The 17,052-nt window shown below is 40.3% G+C and overlaps 1 protein-coding gene across 1 annotated transcript in view; it reads left to right on the top strand.

Annotated features, from left to right (window-relative positions):
• The first annotated feature begins 494 nt into the window (after positions 1-494).
• Positions 495-17,052, top strand: part of SNX2 (sorting nexin 2) — a 99,279-nt gene continuing 82,721 nt past the window's right edge. The window contains exon 1 of the mRNA XM_042781130.1: positions 495-602. Within this exon, the coding sequence (XP_042637064.1) occupies positions 495-602 (108 nt within the window). The remainder of the gene's footprint in view (positions 603-17,052) is intronic.

The raw sequence follows: 17,052 nt of genomic DNA, 5'->3' as shown, positions 1-17,052 counted from the left end.
AAGAGAATATGTATCTCTCTTGCACCAATACTCGATATTATCCTTAGACTGTGTATAATGCAAGCCAAACTGGTGGTCCTCAAACCTCTTCACTTCCTAATGAATATTTCTAAACTGGTAGTGCCAAGAGAAATCGCTTGGCCTAGTCTTGCTAAGGTGATGTGGTAATAAAAGGCCAAGATTCTTTCACAAAAGGTCAGCACAGCAAGTTGGCGTATCTAAGAAACGCGACTTGGGCGGCTTACTTTTCCAGACCTTGAACCAGACACAGAGATGGGGGAAGGGGAGGGGAAATTCAAAGGGGCGGGGCCGAACGCGGAGCGGTCTTGGTGGGCGCCGTCACAAGGCTGGGGGAGTGGCTCAGGGCGACAGGGCGGGGCTCCGAGGGGCCGGCCAGGGCGGTGGGAGCCCGTCGGCCGCGCGCGAGTCTGCCTTGCGTGCTCACGTGACAGGTCCGCGAGGCTCCTCTCGCGCAGTCGTCTGGACTAGCGAAGATGGCGGCCGAGAGGGAGCCTCCTCCGCTGATGGACGGGAAGCCCACCGACTTTGAAGAACTGGAGGACGGAGAAGACTTGTTCACTAGCACTGTCTCCACCCTGGAGGTGAGATCGCGCGCCGCTGTGGGTGCTGAGCTCCGCCGCGGCCGCGCGTATCGCCCTTAGGTGCCTTTCCCCTACCCCGACTTGTCTCTCCCTACGTCCCGGGTTTGCAAGGACCTGGTCGGGCAGCACCTGTGCCTAGGGCCCCACTTTGAGTACCTGTCAGTGGGCTGGGGCTGGCCTGGGGCGGCAAGGCCTCCTTCTCAGTAGAACAGCCTTCGGGCCTGGGCGGAGTGGGGGTGGGGGGCGGCAACCTAATCCCCTGGGGGCAAGGACCGAACGGAGCATCGCAGCGCTCTCTCCCAGCTCAGCTGGCCTTCCTTGATGTCAGTTGCACCGTCCAGGCCAGAGAAGGTCTTGGTCTGGTTTCCAATAAACCTTACCATGCACCTCGGGGACCTCTGCAGCCCTTTGGAGACGTGCTTGCTTTTCCCTTCCTATTGGAAGGGGTGCCCTGGAAAGAGGAAAGCAATGAAGTGAGTGCTGAATGGCCAAGGATCTGTAGGGAACGTGTCGATACACTTTTTCCAGTCTTGGTCCTTCATGGACTGCTGAAGGGAGTTCCCCTGAAAGGAGGTGCCCGGGTTTTGGACTATTAAATAGGTAAATGCATTTGCCCACTTTTTTTGTTTGTTTGTTTCTTTAGATCCTAGACTTTTTAGGGGCCACATTGTAAAATCTAAAGTTGAATGGAGGAAGTAGTCCAGGAAACTTGGTGGTTTGGGGTTTTTTTTTTTTTTTTTTTTTAGTAAGTTACCAGGGGAGAAATAAAAACAGATCGCAACCCCGTTTTCCTCTTTTCTCGCATGGTCAGCGATCTCTCAAGCTGAATGTTCCTGTTTTTGTCAAAGGAAGCACCCTCTATGAACTTAACTGTGTTAGACCTGTATTAATTTCCCGTTTGATTTGCTTTGTGTTTGATGAGAATAAACCCACCTCATAGCCGAATTTTGCGTATTAAAATGTAAGCAGATTTCCCAGAGGATTGTTTACCTTGGGCGGTGTTTCCTTGTAAAGTGCTTTATTAGTAACCTTTCTTGTTTTTCTCAACTCTGCACCAAATCAGTTGGAAATTACTATAAAATATCCATTAGCTGAAATTAAATTACCTGTAACTGGAAACTTCGGCACCCGTTTTCAGCAGTGACCACATTCTACTAGTTATTTGTGCCGGTTTCCTTCCAAATCCCACCTCCCCTCAGGTTACTATATGCTTCCTGTGGCTAAGGATAGTCCCTTGGTCATCTTTATGTTTCTTACAGAATCTTGAACATCTGCAATTAGTTAATTCTTGCTGGATTGTTAAGACCAACATTTAAGAATTGGTAAAAATTATTTTGCAGAATGTATGTCTTAAGGGTTTCTTAAGTATCCTTTTAGTTCTTTACATATTGTACAGCTACTTGTTTTGAAAGTTAGTGTGTCTGCAGGATTCTAAAACCTTGTGCTCCCTTTTGGAGAAGCAAGGTATTCATCAGCAAAAACTGGAGCAAATTTGATTCTGTGTGTATGCTAGAATACTGTGAACACTAAGCATTGTGTAAACAGAGATCTTTTAGAGTTGAGTACAAGCAACAGGTATTAATCTGCATAACTGTAATCTGCATTTCCCACATGGATTGAGCATTTTTAAAAAGTATATTTGATTTTTTTCCAATAAGTCTGCAGAAGTTTGATTATGAATAATTTTATCTTGGTTAGTGCATTGTGAAAGTTATACATAAAATTGTTCACTTAGACTTCTTATTTTCATGAACTCATTCACGTTATTAATTTTAAGAAGCAGATGTAGTTATGAGTGTTGCAAATTCAGAACTTCTTTTTTCTGTTTGGGAAAATATATAGCAGTGTCTCTCAAACCATGCTTCTCATACTCTGGAGTGCTGCAGAATCCTTAGAATTCTTGTTTAAGATGCAGAGGCTTGTGCCTGCCTGGAATCTGCACTTCTAATAAGCTCTTCAGATCAGTGCTTTTCAAACTTTGATGTGCACATAAATCACCTAGGGATCTTGTTGAAATGCAAATTCTGATGGAGCTCAGGATTGTGTGTTTTTAACAAGCTCTCTCGATGCCATGGGAATCCTTGGGTGACATATATGGTTAAGTATGCTTAATTACTAGCCTGAAGGTTGGAGTTTCAAAGCCACCCATAGGAGGTTCTGAAAACAAGCCTGGTGATCTGCTTCTGAAAGGTCACAGCCATTCTGTTGTGCATACACTGGTTGCCTTGGGTTAAAATCAACTCCATGGCACTAACAAACAACCGGATGCCAAGTTACAAGATCCTAGATGATTCTGATGCAGGTTATCTGCTCCAAATATCCAAACCCACTGCCATCGAGTCAGATCATAGTGACCCCTCCTTGGGTGTCCCAGGCAGTATCACTACGGAAGTAGATTGCCCAACCTTCCTTCCGAGGAGTGGCTGGTGGGTTTGAACTGCCAGCCTTCTGGTTAGCAGTCACATGGCTTAGGGACTACACTACCAGAGCGCCTCTGCTTCAAATAGTTACTCCTTAATTGAAGTTAAGACACATAATGAATGTCTTTTAATTAAAGAAAAGCAGAGTTTTAAAATTATATTATCATGTAGATAATTTTGTTTGAGGATATTTGATTTGGAGGAAAAAAAATCAGTGGAAGTTCACATAAGTAAAATTCGTATTATAGACATTTGAATGGTATAGTTGTTAAAGTGGTATACATGTATATTTAATGTGTATATATTTTAACCCAATATTGAACTCTTTTCCTCTTAAAACTAAGAATAGGCACATCAGGGTATATTCAATAAATAAAAATATTTCAAAACTCTACTATAGGTTTCTGTTGGATTATTAAATAAGAAAGCGATAGAGACGGAAGAAAATGAAAACGGTAGAAATCTAGCAAAAGCTTGTTCTTTTTTGTTCTTTTCAGAGGCAAGGCTTTAAATTGTTTATAAATATTGCTTTTTTCCTTAAATGAAACAATCCTGAAGCATAAAGATGCTTGCTCTAAAGCAGCACAGAGTAGTAGACAGCATGGTGTGGGAAGCAGGAAATTCCTATTATACACCTGGGCATTTTTTTTAATTCCCCCCCCCCCCAGTGGATTAAAAATGTATTCCATTTTATTTACCAGAAATAGCTTTTATTTTGTTTTATTTCATTTTTTTGCAGTGTTTCCTCCCTTCCACTCCCACCCCTGGTAATCAACAAAGTTTCCTTCCATATATAAATCTTTCCTTGATGTTTTATAATAATAAACTATTTTTTTTTTAATTGTTATTTGGGTGAAGATTTACAGAGCAAATTCACTTTCCATACAGCAGTTTACATATACTTTGTCTCAAGATATTGACCACAGTTTACCACAATGCAACAGCTCCCCTCCCACTTCCTCCCCATAGTTACCTCTTCCCTGTGTCCATCCCTCCATGGACTCCTGCCCCCCCGAGCTGTCTCCCTGTGCATAAGCAGCCCTTCTTTCTCCCATGATTGTTCTTTCCAAGGGGAGTATCTACTTGAGGTAAATGTTCAACTCATATGCCTGTCTTTTGTTTGGCTGAAAACCACAGGTGTAGATTCAATACCAGACCTGAAGGGTAGTTAGGGTGCCCTTCTCAGTGGTTCCATCAGGCTCTATCGGACCAGCAAACCTGGTGCCCCCCCCCCCTTTTTTTCCTCCACATGATTTTGAGTTTTGTTCCACATTGTTCTCCCTCTCCATCAAGGGTCTCCTACATAGATCCCCTTCCAAGTAGATGACAGTGGTAGCCAGGCACCATCCAGTTCTTCTGGTCTCATATCCTATAGACTGAGGATTGCATGGTGTACCAGTCACTAGGACTAATTGTTTCCATGAATTGTCAATTTTATTGATCTTTTCAAAAAACCAACTTCTGGTATTGTTGATTTTTTCTATAGCCCTTCTATTTTCTGTTTCATTGATTTCTGCTCGAATCTTGATTATTTCCTTTCTTAAGGTGACTGTAGGCTTTTCTTGCTCTTCTTTCTCTAATTATTGGAGATGTTGGTTTAAAGTGTTGATTTTGGGTCTTTCTTCTTTTTTGATGTGTGCATGTATTGCTATAAATTGACCTCTGATCACTGATTTTGCTGTGTCCCAAAGATTTTGGTATGTTGTGTTCTCATTCTCGTTTGATTCAAGGAATTTTCGAATTTCAATTTTGATTTCTTTTCTTACCTAGTCTTTCTCAAGGAGGGTGTTGTTCAGTATCCATGTGTTTACTTGAGCCCATCATCGCAGCCACCGTGTCAGTCCGTCTCGTTGAAAGCCTCCCCTCTATCGTCGACCCTCCATCCTACCAAGCATGACATCCTTCTCCAGGGAATGGTCACTTCTGACAACATGACCAAAGTAGGTGAGATGAAGTTTGGCCATTCTTGCTTCGAAGGAGCACTCAGGCTGCACTTCTTCCAGGACAGATTTGTTAGTTCTTTTGGTAATCCATGGTGCTTTCAGTGTTCTTTGCCAACACAAGAACTCAAAAGCATCAATTCTTCTTTGCTCTTCCTTATTCATTATCCAGCTTTCACATGCATATGAGGCGATTGAAAACACTGTGGCCTGGGTTAGGCACACCTTAATCTTCAGAGATATCTTTGCTCTTCGGCACTTTGAAAATGTCTTTTGCAGCAGATTTGCCCATTGCAGTGCATCATCTCATGTCTTGAGTGCTCTTGCCATTGGTGTTGATTATGGAACCAAGTAACATAAGATCTTTGACAACTTCAGTCTTTTCTCTGTTTATTGGAGATGCTGCTTATTGGTCCAGTTGTGATGATTTACTTTTTCTTTAAATTGAGATGTAATCCATACTGCAGATTATAATCTTTAATGTTCATCAGTAAATGCTTCAAGTTATCCTCACTTACAGCAAGCCCATACAAATTTGCTCATTATATGATTTTTACATGTATAATTCAGTGGTATTTACATTCATCATGTGGTACAGGTATTTCCTCTGTCCTTTTTCATATTATTCTGTAATCATTAAAAGAAACTCACTGTCCCTGAGTGAATAATTTACAAGCATCAGCACAAAGGTGGTTCCTATGAGACAGATGTTAAAGATATCCCAGATGTCCAGCATCTCCAAACTGCTATACTACTCTTACCACCTCTAACACCAGCTACTCCCTCTCCCCTCAGTATTCTTCCTTCCATGTTTGGGTTCAGTAATTCGCTGCAACATTTTACAACTCACCAATCGTAATTATGAATATGCGGTGTATTAGGGAAGTGACAGGTCATAATTCAGGATCAGGATCAACTTGGAAGTAACAGGAACAGTTCAAGAGACACTTCTTCCATCAGGATAGCTTCTTGGGTACTGGCACCAGGCCTTGCTTAGAACCTTGGTGCTGCCAGGCCCTGCTCGGGCAAATGATACAACTGTTAGCTTCATGGGTTGGGAAGCCCCACTGCAGCCATCTCACATCATCTTTTGGTTCTTGCCATTTCATGCTACTGTTGTTCTTGCTGCTGCTGCTGGCCATGTCTCACTGTAGTTACAGTAGTTACAGTTACTCCTCCTCTTCTGTCTGTCTCTAAAACTTCTGTCAGGAAAGCTGGTTAATATCATATAGCAAGCGCCTTATAAATTTCAAGGTGTCTGGCTCCCACCCCACCCCCACCCCTGGCAATACCATGAACTAACCAGTCCACTATAAGGGTTCCATGCACTTTATTTGCATAGTCCTAGCCCGTCATTTAGGAGCTCTGGTAGCGTAGTGCCTAAGGCACCTGACTGCTAACCAGAAGGCAGGAGGTTCAAACCCACCAGACACTCCTCAGAAAGAAGGTTGGGCAATCTACTTCTGTAGTGATACCACCTTGGAAACCCAAGGAGGGAGGGGTCACTATGAGTTGGGTCCGACTTGACCCCACATAACAGCAACAACAGCCAATCATTTAATGAGAGTTGTGAGACTATGGCTAGAAAGATCATATAAAAGTGATTCATTGCACCATAGTCCCCTAATAATGGCTGCCCCATTTTGCCTCTCTCCCACCCTGGATAACTCCTAATAAGGTTTGGTCTCTATACATTTGCCTATTGGCTTTTTTTCTTTATACTTTTTTTTTTTTTTTTAAGTAGTTGCTGTAGGATTGCAGTATATCTAACCTTTTATATTCCAGTTAGAGTCTGTATTTCTTCAGGTACAATACAGAAGTCTTACAATCATATAGGTCCCTTTACCAACCCCCTCTTTATATTATACTTGTCAAATGTATTACATCCCCATACATTGAAAACCTTACCAGGCAATCCTGTAATTTTTGCCTTCAGTAGTCATGCCTAAGAAACTAAAGTAGTCATTTTAAGAAACTTAAGAGGAGAAAAATAATCTATTTCTCTAATTAGGTACCATTTCTGTGGCTCTTTTTTCCTAAAGTTCCAAGTTTTTGGCACTTTCTCATCATAATCTCTTCAGTTGATGAATTTCTATTAGATTTGGTCTGCTGATGGCAAATTCTTGTAGTTTTCATTCATTTGAGAATATTTTTATTTCAGCTTCATTCGTGAAGGATGGTTTTGCTAGATACAGAATTCATAAGGGAGCTCTGGTAGCATAGTGCCTGAGGCACTGGACTGCTAACCAGAAGGTCAGTGGTTCAAACCCACCAGCCACCCTTTGGGAGGATGATTGGGCAATCTACTTCTGAAGAGATACCACCTTGGAAACCCAAGGAGGGGTCGCTATGAGTCGGCTCTGACTTGACGGCACATAAGGAAAACAGCAACAACAACAGAATTCATAAAAGATTCTTTGCCACTTTTTTTGAGCTCTAAGATTTCTGATGAGAAATAGGCAGTTACTCTAATTGTTCTTTCCTTAAATGTTTTTTGTTTTGTTTTTAATTTTCTTTCTTTAGCTGTTTCGAGGCTGATGTTGTTTTGTCTTAATCTTTGGTTTTCAGCAGTTGATGATGTGACTGGGTTTAGTTTTCTTTGAGCTTATTCTTTTTGGAGTTTGCTTATTCCTGGATCTGTACACTTTTTTCTTTCACCAAATTTGAGAAGTCTTCATCATTTCTTCTCTTCTTCTTCTTCTTTTTTTTTTTTAATTGTGATTTGGGTGAAAGTTTACACAGCAAATTCATTTTCCATACAGCAGATCATATGCATTTTGTTTCATGACATTGACTACAATTCCCCACAGTAACAGCTTTCTTCCCGCTTCCTCCCCATAGTTACCTCTTCCCTGTGCCCTTCTCTCCCATGCACTCCCACCCCTGTGCTAACACTGCCTTTCTATTCTCCCACGATTGATCGCTTCAAGGAGTGTATCTACCTAATGTGAAGGTTCACCTCATATGCCTGTCGTTTGGTTGGAAGCCACAGGAGTGAGTTCAATTCCATATTTGAAGGGTAACTAAGGGCCATAGTCTCAGGGGTCTCGCCAGGCTCTATCAGACCAACAAACCTGTTTTTTATGTGTGTGTTTTATGATTTTGAATTCTGTGCTACCTTGTTCTCCCACTCTATCTACCTTGTTCTCCCACTCTATCTAGGATCTCCTATACCAATCCTCCCCCCGCCCCAGTGATTGATAGTAGTAGCCTGGCACCATCTAGTTCTTCTGGTCTCATAGTCATATAGACTGAGAATTGCATGGTCTACTAGTCCCTTGGACTAATTGTTTCTATGCATCTTTGGTTTTTATCATTCTTCTTTGCTCTGGACAAGGAGAGACCCATTGTTGCATCTAGATGGCCACTTGCAAAGCTTTTAAGACCCCGGTTGCTATCACCAAAGTAGGATGTAGAACAATGTTTTTGTGTAATATATTATGCCAGTTGAGTTTGATATCCCCTATATCATGGTCTTAAGCCCACAGGTCCAACTGCTTGCTCCCTCGGGGTAGCTGGATACCACACCCTTGCCCCTTGTCAGCTCTACTATACTACCCAGACATTCTTACAGCACATACAAATACACATGTAGAAACATTGTCTGCTAACACCATACATGGTCACGGGCACCCTCTCCCCTGCCTAGACATACCTGATCATTTAGCCTGTCCACCCTTACCTGTCCACCCATAGATCAGTGCTTGCCATCACTGAAAATGCAGTACTGTACATGAAAAAGGTTCATCTTTCCTGTCTGTACCTCACGTGTACCTCTGTGTGTCTTCCTCGTTCTCAGTGCCACTGTGTTGATCACTCACTTTTGGTATATTGCCCTTCCCTTTAACCAAATCTTGTCTCTTCCTATCTAGCATTGTTCCCTCCTGTCCCATCCCTAGTAATCAACAAAGAAAGCTTCCTTCCATATATAAACCTGTCCTGGACTTTTTATAGTAGTGAACTGATAAAATCAATGTTTGTCCTATGATTGACTTATTTCACTCAGCATAGTGTCCTCCAAGTTCATCCACATTATGTGGTGTTTCACAGTCCCCACATTATTCTATAATGTTGCATAGTTTCCATTGTGTGTATGTACTATAGTTTGGTTATCCATTCTTCTGTTGATGGGCACTTAGGTTGTTTCCATCTCTTTGGTGTTGTGAGTGAACATGGCTGTGCATATATTTGTTTTTGTCCTGGCTGTCACTTCTTTAGGATACATGCCTAGTAATGGGATTGCTGGATCAAGTGGTATTTCTAATTCCAACTTTTTAAGGAATCACCATACTGATTTCCACAGTGGTTGTATCATTTTACAGTCTCACTAGCACTGTATGAGAGTCCAATCTCTCTACATCCTTGCCAGCATTTGTTATTTTCTGTCTTGTTGAACTTTGCTATTAGTTCTGGGGCCAGATGGTGTCTCATTGTTGTTTTGATTTGCATCTCTCTAATGGCTAATGAGCATATTTCTTCATGTGTTTGTTGGCCGCCTGAGTATCTCCTTTAGTGAAGTGTCTTCTGCCCATTTTTCAATTGTATTGTCTTTTTGCTGTTGAGGCGTTGAAGTTTTCTGTAAATTTTAGAGATAAGTCCATTGTCAGGTATGTCATTGCTAATAATTTTTCCCAATCTGTAGATTCTTTTTTTTACTCTTTTGGAGAAGTCCTCTGAAGCACATAAACATTTAATTTTTAGAAGGTCCCAGTCATCTAGTTTATCTTCAGCTGTTTGTGCATTTTGGGTTATGCTTGATAGTCATTTGTGTGTGTGTGTGTGTGTGTGTGTGTGAGATTTGGGTAAAAATTTACAGAGCAAATTCATTTTCCATACAGCAGTTCATACACATTTTGTTTCATGACATTAACTGTGTAATTCCCCACAATTTAACAGCTCTCTTCCCACTTCCTCCTCATAGTCATCCATCATTTCTTGAAATATTCTTTCTTCACTGTTCTCTTTCTTAGACTCACATGACATGAATGCTGTACCTGTTGGTAATGTCTCACAGATTCCTAAGCTTCTATTCATTTTTTTTTTTCCTATTTTTTTTCCTCTCTGTTACAGATTATATTGCTCTCTCTTCAAGTTCATTGACTTTTTTGTCAGGAGCTATAATGGGTCTAAGATTTTAGCCTACTTGGAAGCTAGAAATTAAACTGTTCTGTAGTTGCTAGGTTTTTGGGTGGTACAGTTTACACTCAACTACTAACCTAAAGGTTGGGTGTTTGAGCCCACCCAATGACACTGCAGAATAAAGGCCTGGCGATCTCCTTCCATGAAAGATGATAGCCAAGAAAACTGATGGATCAGAATTCTACTGTGTAACACATGGGTCACCACAAGTTGGAATTGACTCAGTGGAAATGGTTAGGGTTTGTTTTTGTTTTTTTTATGGTTACTGGAAGAATATATGATACTTTGATTCAAAGATAAAGGACTTTATTACTAAAAATGTAGCAAACATCATGAATATCATGTTTGTGACAGTTTCCCATGCTCCTTGCATTCCAGGGTGGTGCCAGTGCTGCACCTTCATTTCATTTGTGTCAACAGCTGAGGAACCTGAGCATAGAGAATCCAAATTATTCATGTTGAGACTAAGCCTGCCTATTTTTTGCCTCAGAGGAAACATTATTGTTCTAGACAGTAAACAAGCATGCCCTTTTCTGGGGGAAGGGAGATATTTATCTCTTTCTTCCAAGGCTGTTTCCTATATTAACATCCTTGAAAAGATAGTCCACAGAACAAAGGAAAAGGTGCCTCTATTAACAAGATGTACAGAGATATGAGGGACCTGGTGAATATTCCCAGTACTTTATCTTTTCCAGTCTGCTATTCAGCATCCAGTGAACTTTTAATTTCAGATATTTTATTTTTCAGTTCTTAAAAACACAGGTTCTTTTTAAATTTTTGTAGTTCTCTACTGAGAGCTTTTCTATTTCTGCATGATCCAAGTATTCCAAGGCGGTATCACTACGAAAGTGTATTGCCCAACCTTCCTTCCGAGGAGTGGCTGGTGGGTTTGAACCGCCAGCCTTCTGGTTAGCAGTCAGATGCCTTAGGTACTATGCTACCAGAGCTCCTAGGGTTATAATAATTGCTTCATAATTACTACCTGATAAATCCAGCAGCTGGGTCATCTTGGGTTGGCATTTGTTGACTCGTTTTCCTTGGGAATTGATCACATTTTCTTCATTCTGAAACATTGAATGATTTGTGATTGTATACTGGACATTTTGAATTTTAAGTTGTAAGGCTGTGGTTCCTGTTAAAATCCTCTGGCAAGTGTTGGTTTTTTTGTTTTTGTCTTGTTTTTTTTCATTTGAAGACCACAAGTTCTGTTTCAGTTTTTGTGGTTGGTAGTTTCAGTGTCAGTTCAGTTTTTAAAACCTTTGGCAGTGCTTTGTATCATAGTTTTGTCCTCAGATTCTTTGGTATATTGTTTTGAGTCTGTTCCATAAGTGTGCAGCTCAGAAGTAAGCTCATGATTTATACAGGTTCATACGGAGAGTGAGGGGATCCTCTTATTTCATGTCAAGGATTCTCCCAACTCTCTTCACCTCACAGGAACTTCTTTTCAGTTCCTCTGACAAGAAACATGGGCTTTTCTTAAGAGTTTCAAGTGCTTGCACTTTCACATACTTTTACCTGGCTGGAACCACCCTGACAAAAAAGATCAGAAAGAGAAAAGGTAACAGGGATTCTTGACCTCTGCTGTTTTTAGCCTACTTTTTTCTGATGGAACTGGCCAGAGAGTTAGAGTTTCTCTTGGGATTTTGCATGTCACTTCCCTCTGTCTGGCTTCAGGAAAGGGCCAGGAGAGAACACCAGGGTAGGGGGTGGGTGGTAGGAAAAATGAGTTTTCCATTTATGTTCTCTGGGTTGCAGGAACCTGGTATTATGGCCAGAAAGACAGATTTTTTTCTTGGAGTCATTGCCTCCTGAACCCATAATGTAGTTCTACAATTACTTCCACCTTCAGCAAAAGTGGGGGGGAGGATCACAGATTTCACTCTTGTTTCAGTTACCTACCTCTGACAGAAAAATACCACAAATGGGATAGCTTGAACAAAAAGTAATTTATTCTCTTACAGTTTTGGAGGCTAGAAGGCTGAGTTCAAAGGGCTCTAGGGTCTGGGTGAAAGCCCCTCCACCTTGGGATTCATCTCTGCCTCTTGCTCCCGGCCCACTGGAGCTGGAGGCTTTCTTTATTCAGGCAGCTACTGACTGCTGAGGCTGATAAACTCAGGGTCGACAAGTAAAAAGACATAGTCCTGATATTATCAAACCACACAGCAGGCCATTAATTCAAGTCCATTGAAAGTCCCAAGATCGGCAGAGCATAGCAGGCTGCTGAATGAAGACTTGGCTACCTGCATGGTTCAAGCATGGTAAAAAGCTAGAGATCTTCCTCAAAGCTGCTGCTTGATACACTGGAAGCAGACCACTTTCCCAAAGCAGCTACTCAGCTGCTCCAGTAGATTCCACCATGGAACTGATTGCCAATCTCACCATGGAGAATAACTACATCCAGCTGCCCAGCAATTCGACAAGGTGCCCAGCCTAGTTGACAACAACCTTAACTACCACAATCCTCATAAGTCATTCCTTACATTTTGGCTCCCTCCCCAATCTGCTTGCTACTGTTTAATTTTAGGTTATTGCCTTTTGTAGCCTATCCATAGTTTTTAATGTTAATCAGTGAGAGAGAAAGAGAGAGGCTGTAGTGTGTTTCTCTGATCTTATTTGGAATCCAAAGTTCTACATTTTTAATAAAAGAAATATTAGCAACAGTCTTAGAACTTGGTATAAAAAATAATCTGCATATTACTGGATGATGTTGTGGGGTGAAGAAAGAGTATACATTTATTAAAAGATACTGATGTCTCCTCCTCTAGTACGTTATCTTGAACAGCTGTAGCTCTAGCACATTAGAACCTGTGCCCTGGGCAAAGAAGTCGTTGGTGCTGTCATCCACCACTGCTTCTGCCTACAGTGACCTCTCTTCTTATATTCCTTTCCATGCTCTGGGGAAGAGCTCTTCTACTTCCTGGAATCCTAGAAGGGACGAGGAATAGAGAGGCAAATGAAGATAAGGGGGTCCTGACAGTTATTTGTGACTTTGCTCCACAGCTGCTACTAGGGTTGCCACCAACCATACCTTTCCCATGCCACACTGTATTCCTCCAATCTTGACTTTAAGAAGAAAGAATATTTTTTTTGTTGTTGTTATAAACACACTAGATTTTCTTTTTCTCATTTTGGTGACAGAGAATAATGAAGAACCAAGATAACAACATAACACGAACATTCAGTTACAGTAAGACTGGATTAGAGATTGTAAATCACATATATTATAGCTGCATACCATATTACAACTTTTACTTGGAACAGTCATATTATAAAGAACTTAAGAGGGAAACAGTAGTTACTTTTAATTACTTAAATATTTGCAGTTTCAGTTGCTCTTTCTTCATCCAAGTTTCTTCTTGTATCATTTCTCTTCAGCATAAATAACTTCTGTTAGTAGTTCTCTTTGAGCATGTCTGTTGGTGACGAATTTTCTTATTTGTACTTCATCTGACACTTTATTTCACCTTCATTCCTGAGATGCTTTTGCTGTTTATGGATTTTTGAATCAATAGCTCTATCAGTGGTTTGAATGTATCCTTCCACTATTTTCTACCCTTTGTGGTTTCCGATAAGAAATCTGCAGTCTTTGACGTTTGTGTTCCCATGTAAATAATTTGTTTTTCTCTAGATACTTTCATGTTTGCTTTTTCTGTATCTTTGATTTTCAGTACAGGCAGTCCTTAGATTATGAATAAATTCTGTTCCTTAAGTTGGAACAGTTAGGTATAGTTTGTATCTACCATTATTTAGTCAAATGTTTGTCTCGGTATATGGTATATAGTTGTTACGAATTGAATTATATGCACCAAAAATATATATTGTAACTCTTAACCTACACCTGTGGTTATAATTTCATTTGGGAATGGGCTGTTCTTGTTTTGTTAATAAGGCAGAATTAAGGAATGTGTGTGTCTTCAGTTAATCTCTTTTGAAATATAAAAAGAGATTAAAGAAGCAAGCAGAGAGAGATGTATAAGTTAGATGCCAGGACACATGGAGATCGCTAAGGAACCAGGAAGCAGACAAGGATCCTCCTCCAGAACTGACAAGAGAGAAAAAGCCTTCCCCTGGAGCCAGTGCTCAGAATTCAGACTTCTAGCCTCTTAAACTGTGAAAGAATAAATTTCTGTTTGTTAAAGCCATCATTTGTGGTATTTCTGTTATAGGAGCACTAGATAACTAAGACAATAGTGTACCTTTCTGTGCATAAAAAACATTAAACACATACAGATACACAAAAACATCTTTAACATAATAATGTGTTGATGTGCATCACAAAGTAGCACCCATTTGTTACTACAAACCATTGTTTGTACCTTGTATTTTAATATAATAGGCTTTACAGTGGTTGGTTCATAACTGCAAGTTCATGTAGTTGGACAAGTTGGATATTTGTATCTGGGGGATGGCCTGTATAATTTTCTTTGAGTTTATCCTCTTGGGATAAACTGAGCTGAACTTCTTGAATCTGTAAATAAATATTTTCATAATATTTGGGAAATTTCAGCCATTATTTCCTAAAATATTTCTGCAATATTACTTCATCTCTCCTGTGATTCTAATAACCTGTTAGAGACTTTTTGCTTTAGTCCCACAATTCCCTTATGGCTTTGTCCTTTTTTTTTTTTTTTTGGTTCCAAGTCTTTTTTCCTTTTTTTTAAGATTGAATACTTTCTACTGATTTATTTTCAACTTCACTCTTTCATTTTCATTCTGTTATTGAGCCCATCCAGTAAAGTTTTTATTTCAGATGATTTTTTCCATAGTTCTAAAATTTTCATTTGATTCTTTTTTTGTAAACCTTCTAATTTCTTTGCTGAGAACTTCTCTCTGTTTATTCAGTTCCAGTGTAGTTAACCTTTACCTCATACAGCACAGTTAAGAAGGCTTGTAAAAGTTTTTTGACTAATATTTCTGACATTTGGCTTATCTCATGATAGGTATCTGTTGATAATCTTTTCCTTTAGAACTACCTACGTTTTCTGGGCTTTTTAAATTTCGTCTGTTGGTTTCTGTTGTAATCAGCAGGAGAGAAACATTATAATGGACTTACTACCTATATTATCTATTGTTGAATTACAAATTACTCCCAAAGTTAGCAACTTAAAATAGCAATTTGATTCAGTGTCTGAGTGTTGGAAATCTAGGAATAGTTATATTGATCAACATGAACAAAGACACTCAGGCAGGAATAACCAAAACCAAACCTATTGCTGTCGAATCAATTCTGACTCATAGCAACTCTGCAGAACAGAGTAGAACTTGTCACTCCTGTGAATATCTTTTTCTGATCCTGCTTTGCTGTCTGTTTCCTGTCTTGAAAACAACAAAACTAAACTAAACCCATGGCCATCAAGTTGATTCCGACTCATAGCAGCCCCCATTGTTTTATCAATGTAAATCTTTACGGAAGTAGATTGTGCAGTCTTGCTTCCGTGGAGTGGCTGGTAGGTTTGAACCATCAACCTTCTGGTTAGTAGTCAGATGCCATAGGCGTTGTGCTACCAGAGCTCCCTAAGTATCTTGGGAGCCCTGAAAATAAAAAAGCTGTTTGGATACTGGTAATCAAAATAACCACTACACATTTCTTAATTGAGCTGAGGTGGAGTGAGTTGGGGAAGTAATGAGAGAAAACATTGGTCAAGTGATTGATGACTGGAAAGGAAACCAAAGAAATGTACTTTTTCTTTTTACTGTGGTAAACATGTTGTTATTGTTATGTGCCGTCAAGTCGGACCCGACTCATAGCAACACTTCCTTGGGTTTCCGAGGCAGTATCACTATGGAAGTAGATTGCCCCATCTTCCTTCCCAGGAGTGCCTGGTGGGTTTGAACCGCCAGCTTCTGGTTAGCAGTCAGATGCCTTAGGCACTATGCTACCAGAGCTCCTTGTGGTAAACATATAATAACAAAGCATTTGACATTTCAACAATCTTTATATGTACAGTTCAGTGCATGACAGTTGTTTTTTGATATGGATTGGTGGACAAAGATTTCACAGAGCTCTATTCTGAATATTTCAGACATGGCATCTGTTGTGTTGTTAGATGCCATCAAATCAGCTCCAACTTGTAGCGACATTATATACAACGGAACAAAACACTGATCCTGCACCATCCTCAAAATCCTTGCTATGGTAGAGCGCATCATTGCAGCCACTGTGTCAATCCATCTCATTGAAGGTCGTTGTCTTCTTCTGCTGACTATCTACTTTACCAAGCATGGTATCTTTCCCCAGAGAATGGTCCCTTCTGACAACCTGACCAAAGTAGGTGAGACAAAATTGCTATTCTCACTTCCATGGAGCATTCTAACTATACTTCTTTCAGGACAGATTTGTTTGTTCTTCTGGCAGCCATGGTATTTTCAGAATTCTTCACCAGCAATCCAAAGTTATCAACTCTTCAGTCTTAGTTGTACATCATCCAGCTTTCACAAGCATATGAGGCAATTGAAAATACCATGGCTGGGGTCAGTGCACCTTAGTCTTCAAAGTGACACATCTTTTCTTCTTAACACTTTAAAACAGTCTTTGCAGCAATTTTTATAGTGCAGTACAACATCTGATTTCCTGACTGCTGCTTCCATGGGTGTTGACTATGGATCCAAGTAAAATGAAACTCTTGACAGCTTACATCTTTTCTCTCTTTATCATGGCATAATAAGGATCACATGGTGGTTATTGAGATAGAAAGGAAGTGATTAGACATTGTAGTTACAGAATTGCAAGATTCATGATCAGGAACTTAGAGAGGAGTGATTACATTTACCATGCTCATAAACTTTGTTTAGTCAATTTTAAGCCACAAAAGTAGCAAAAGAAGTTGATAGTACTTGATTATATGTATATGTATATGTTGTTGTTGTTGTTGTTATTTGCCGTCGAGTCGGCCCCGACTCATAGCGACCCCTCCTTGGGTTTCCGAGGCAGTATCACTACGGAAGTAGGAT

This window comes from Orycteropus afer, unplaced genomic scaffold (genome assembly GCF_000298275.1).
Source record: "Orycteropus afer afer isolate SDZICR_OR568_19922 unplaced genomic scaffold, OryAfe1.0 scaffold00086, whole genome shotgun sequence".
Classification (NCBI taxonomy): Eukaryota; Metazoa; Chordata; class Mammalia; order Tubulidentata; family Orycteropodidae; genus Orycteropus; species Orycteropus afer.
The sequence above is the reverse complement of the archived record's forward strand: the minus strand, read 5'-3'. Positions and strand labels throughout refer to the sequence as shown.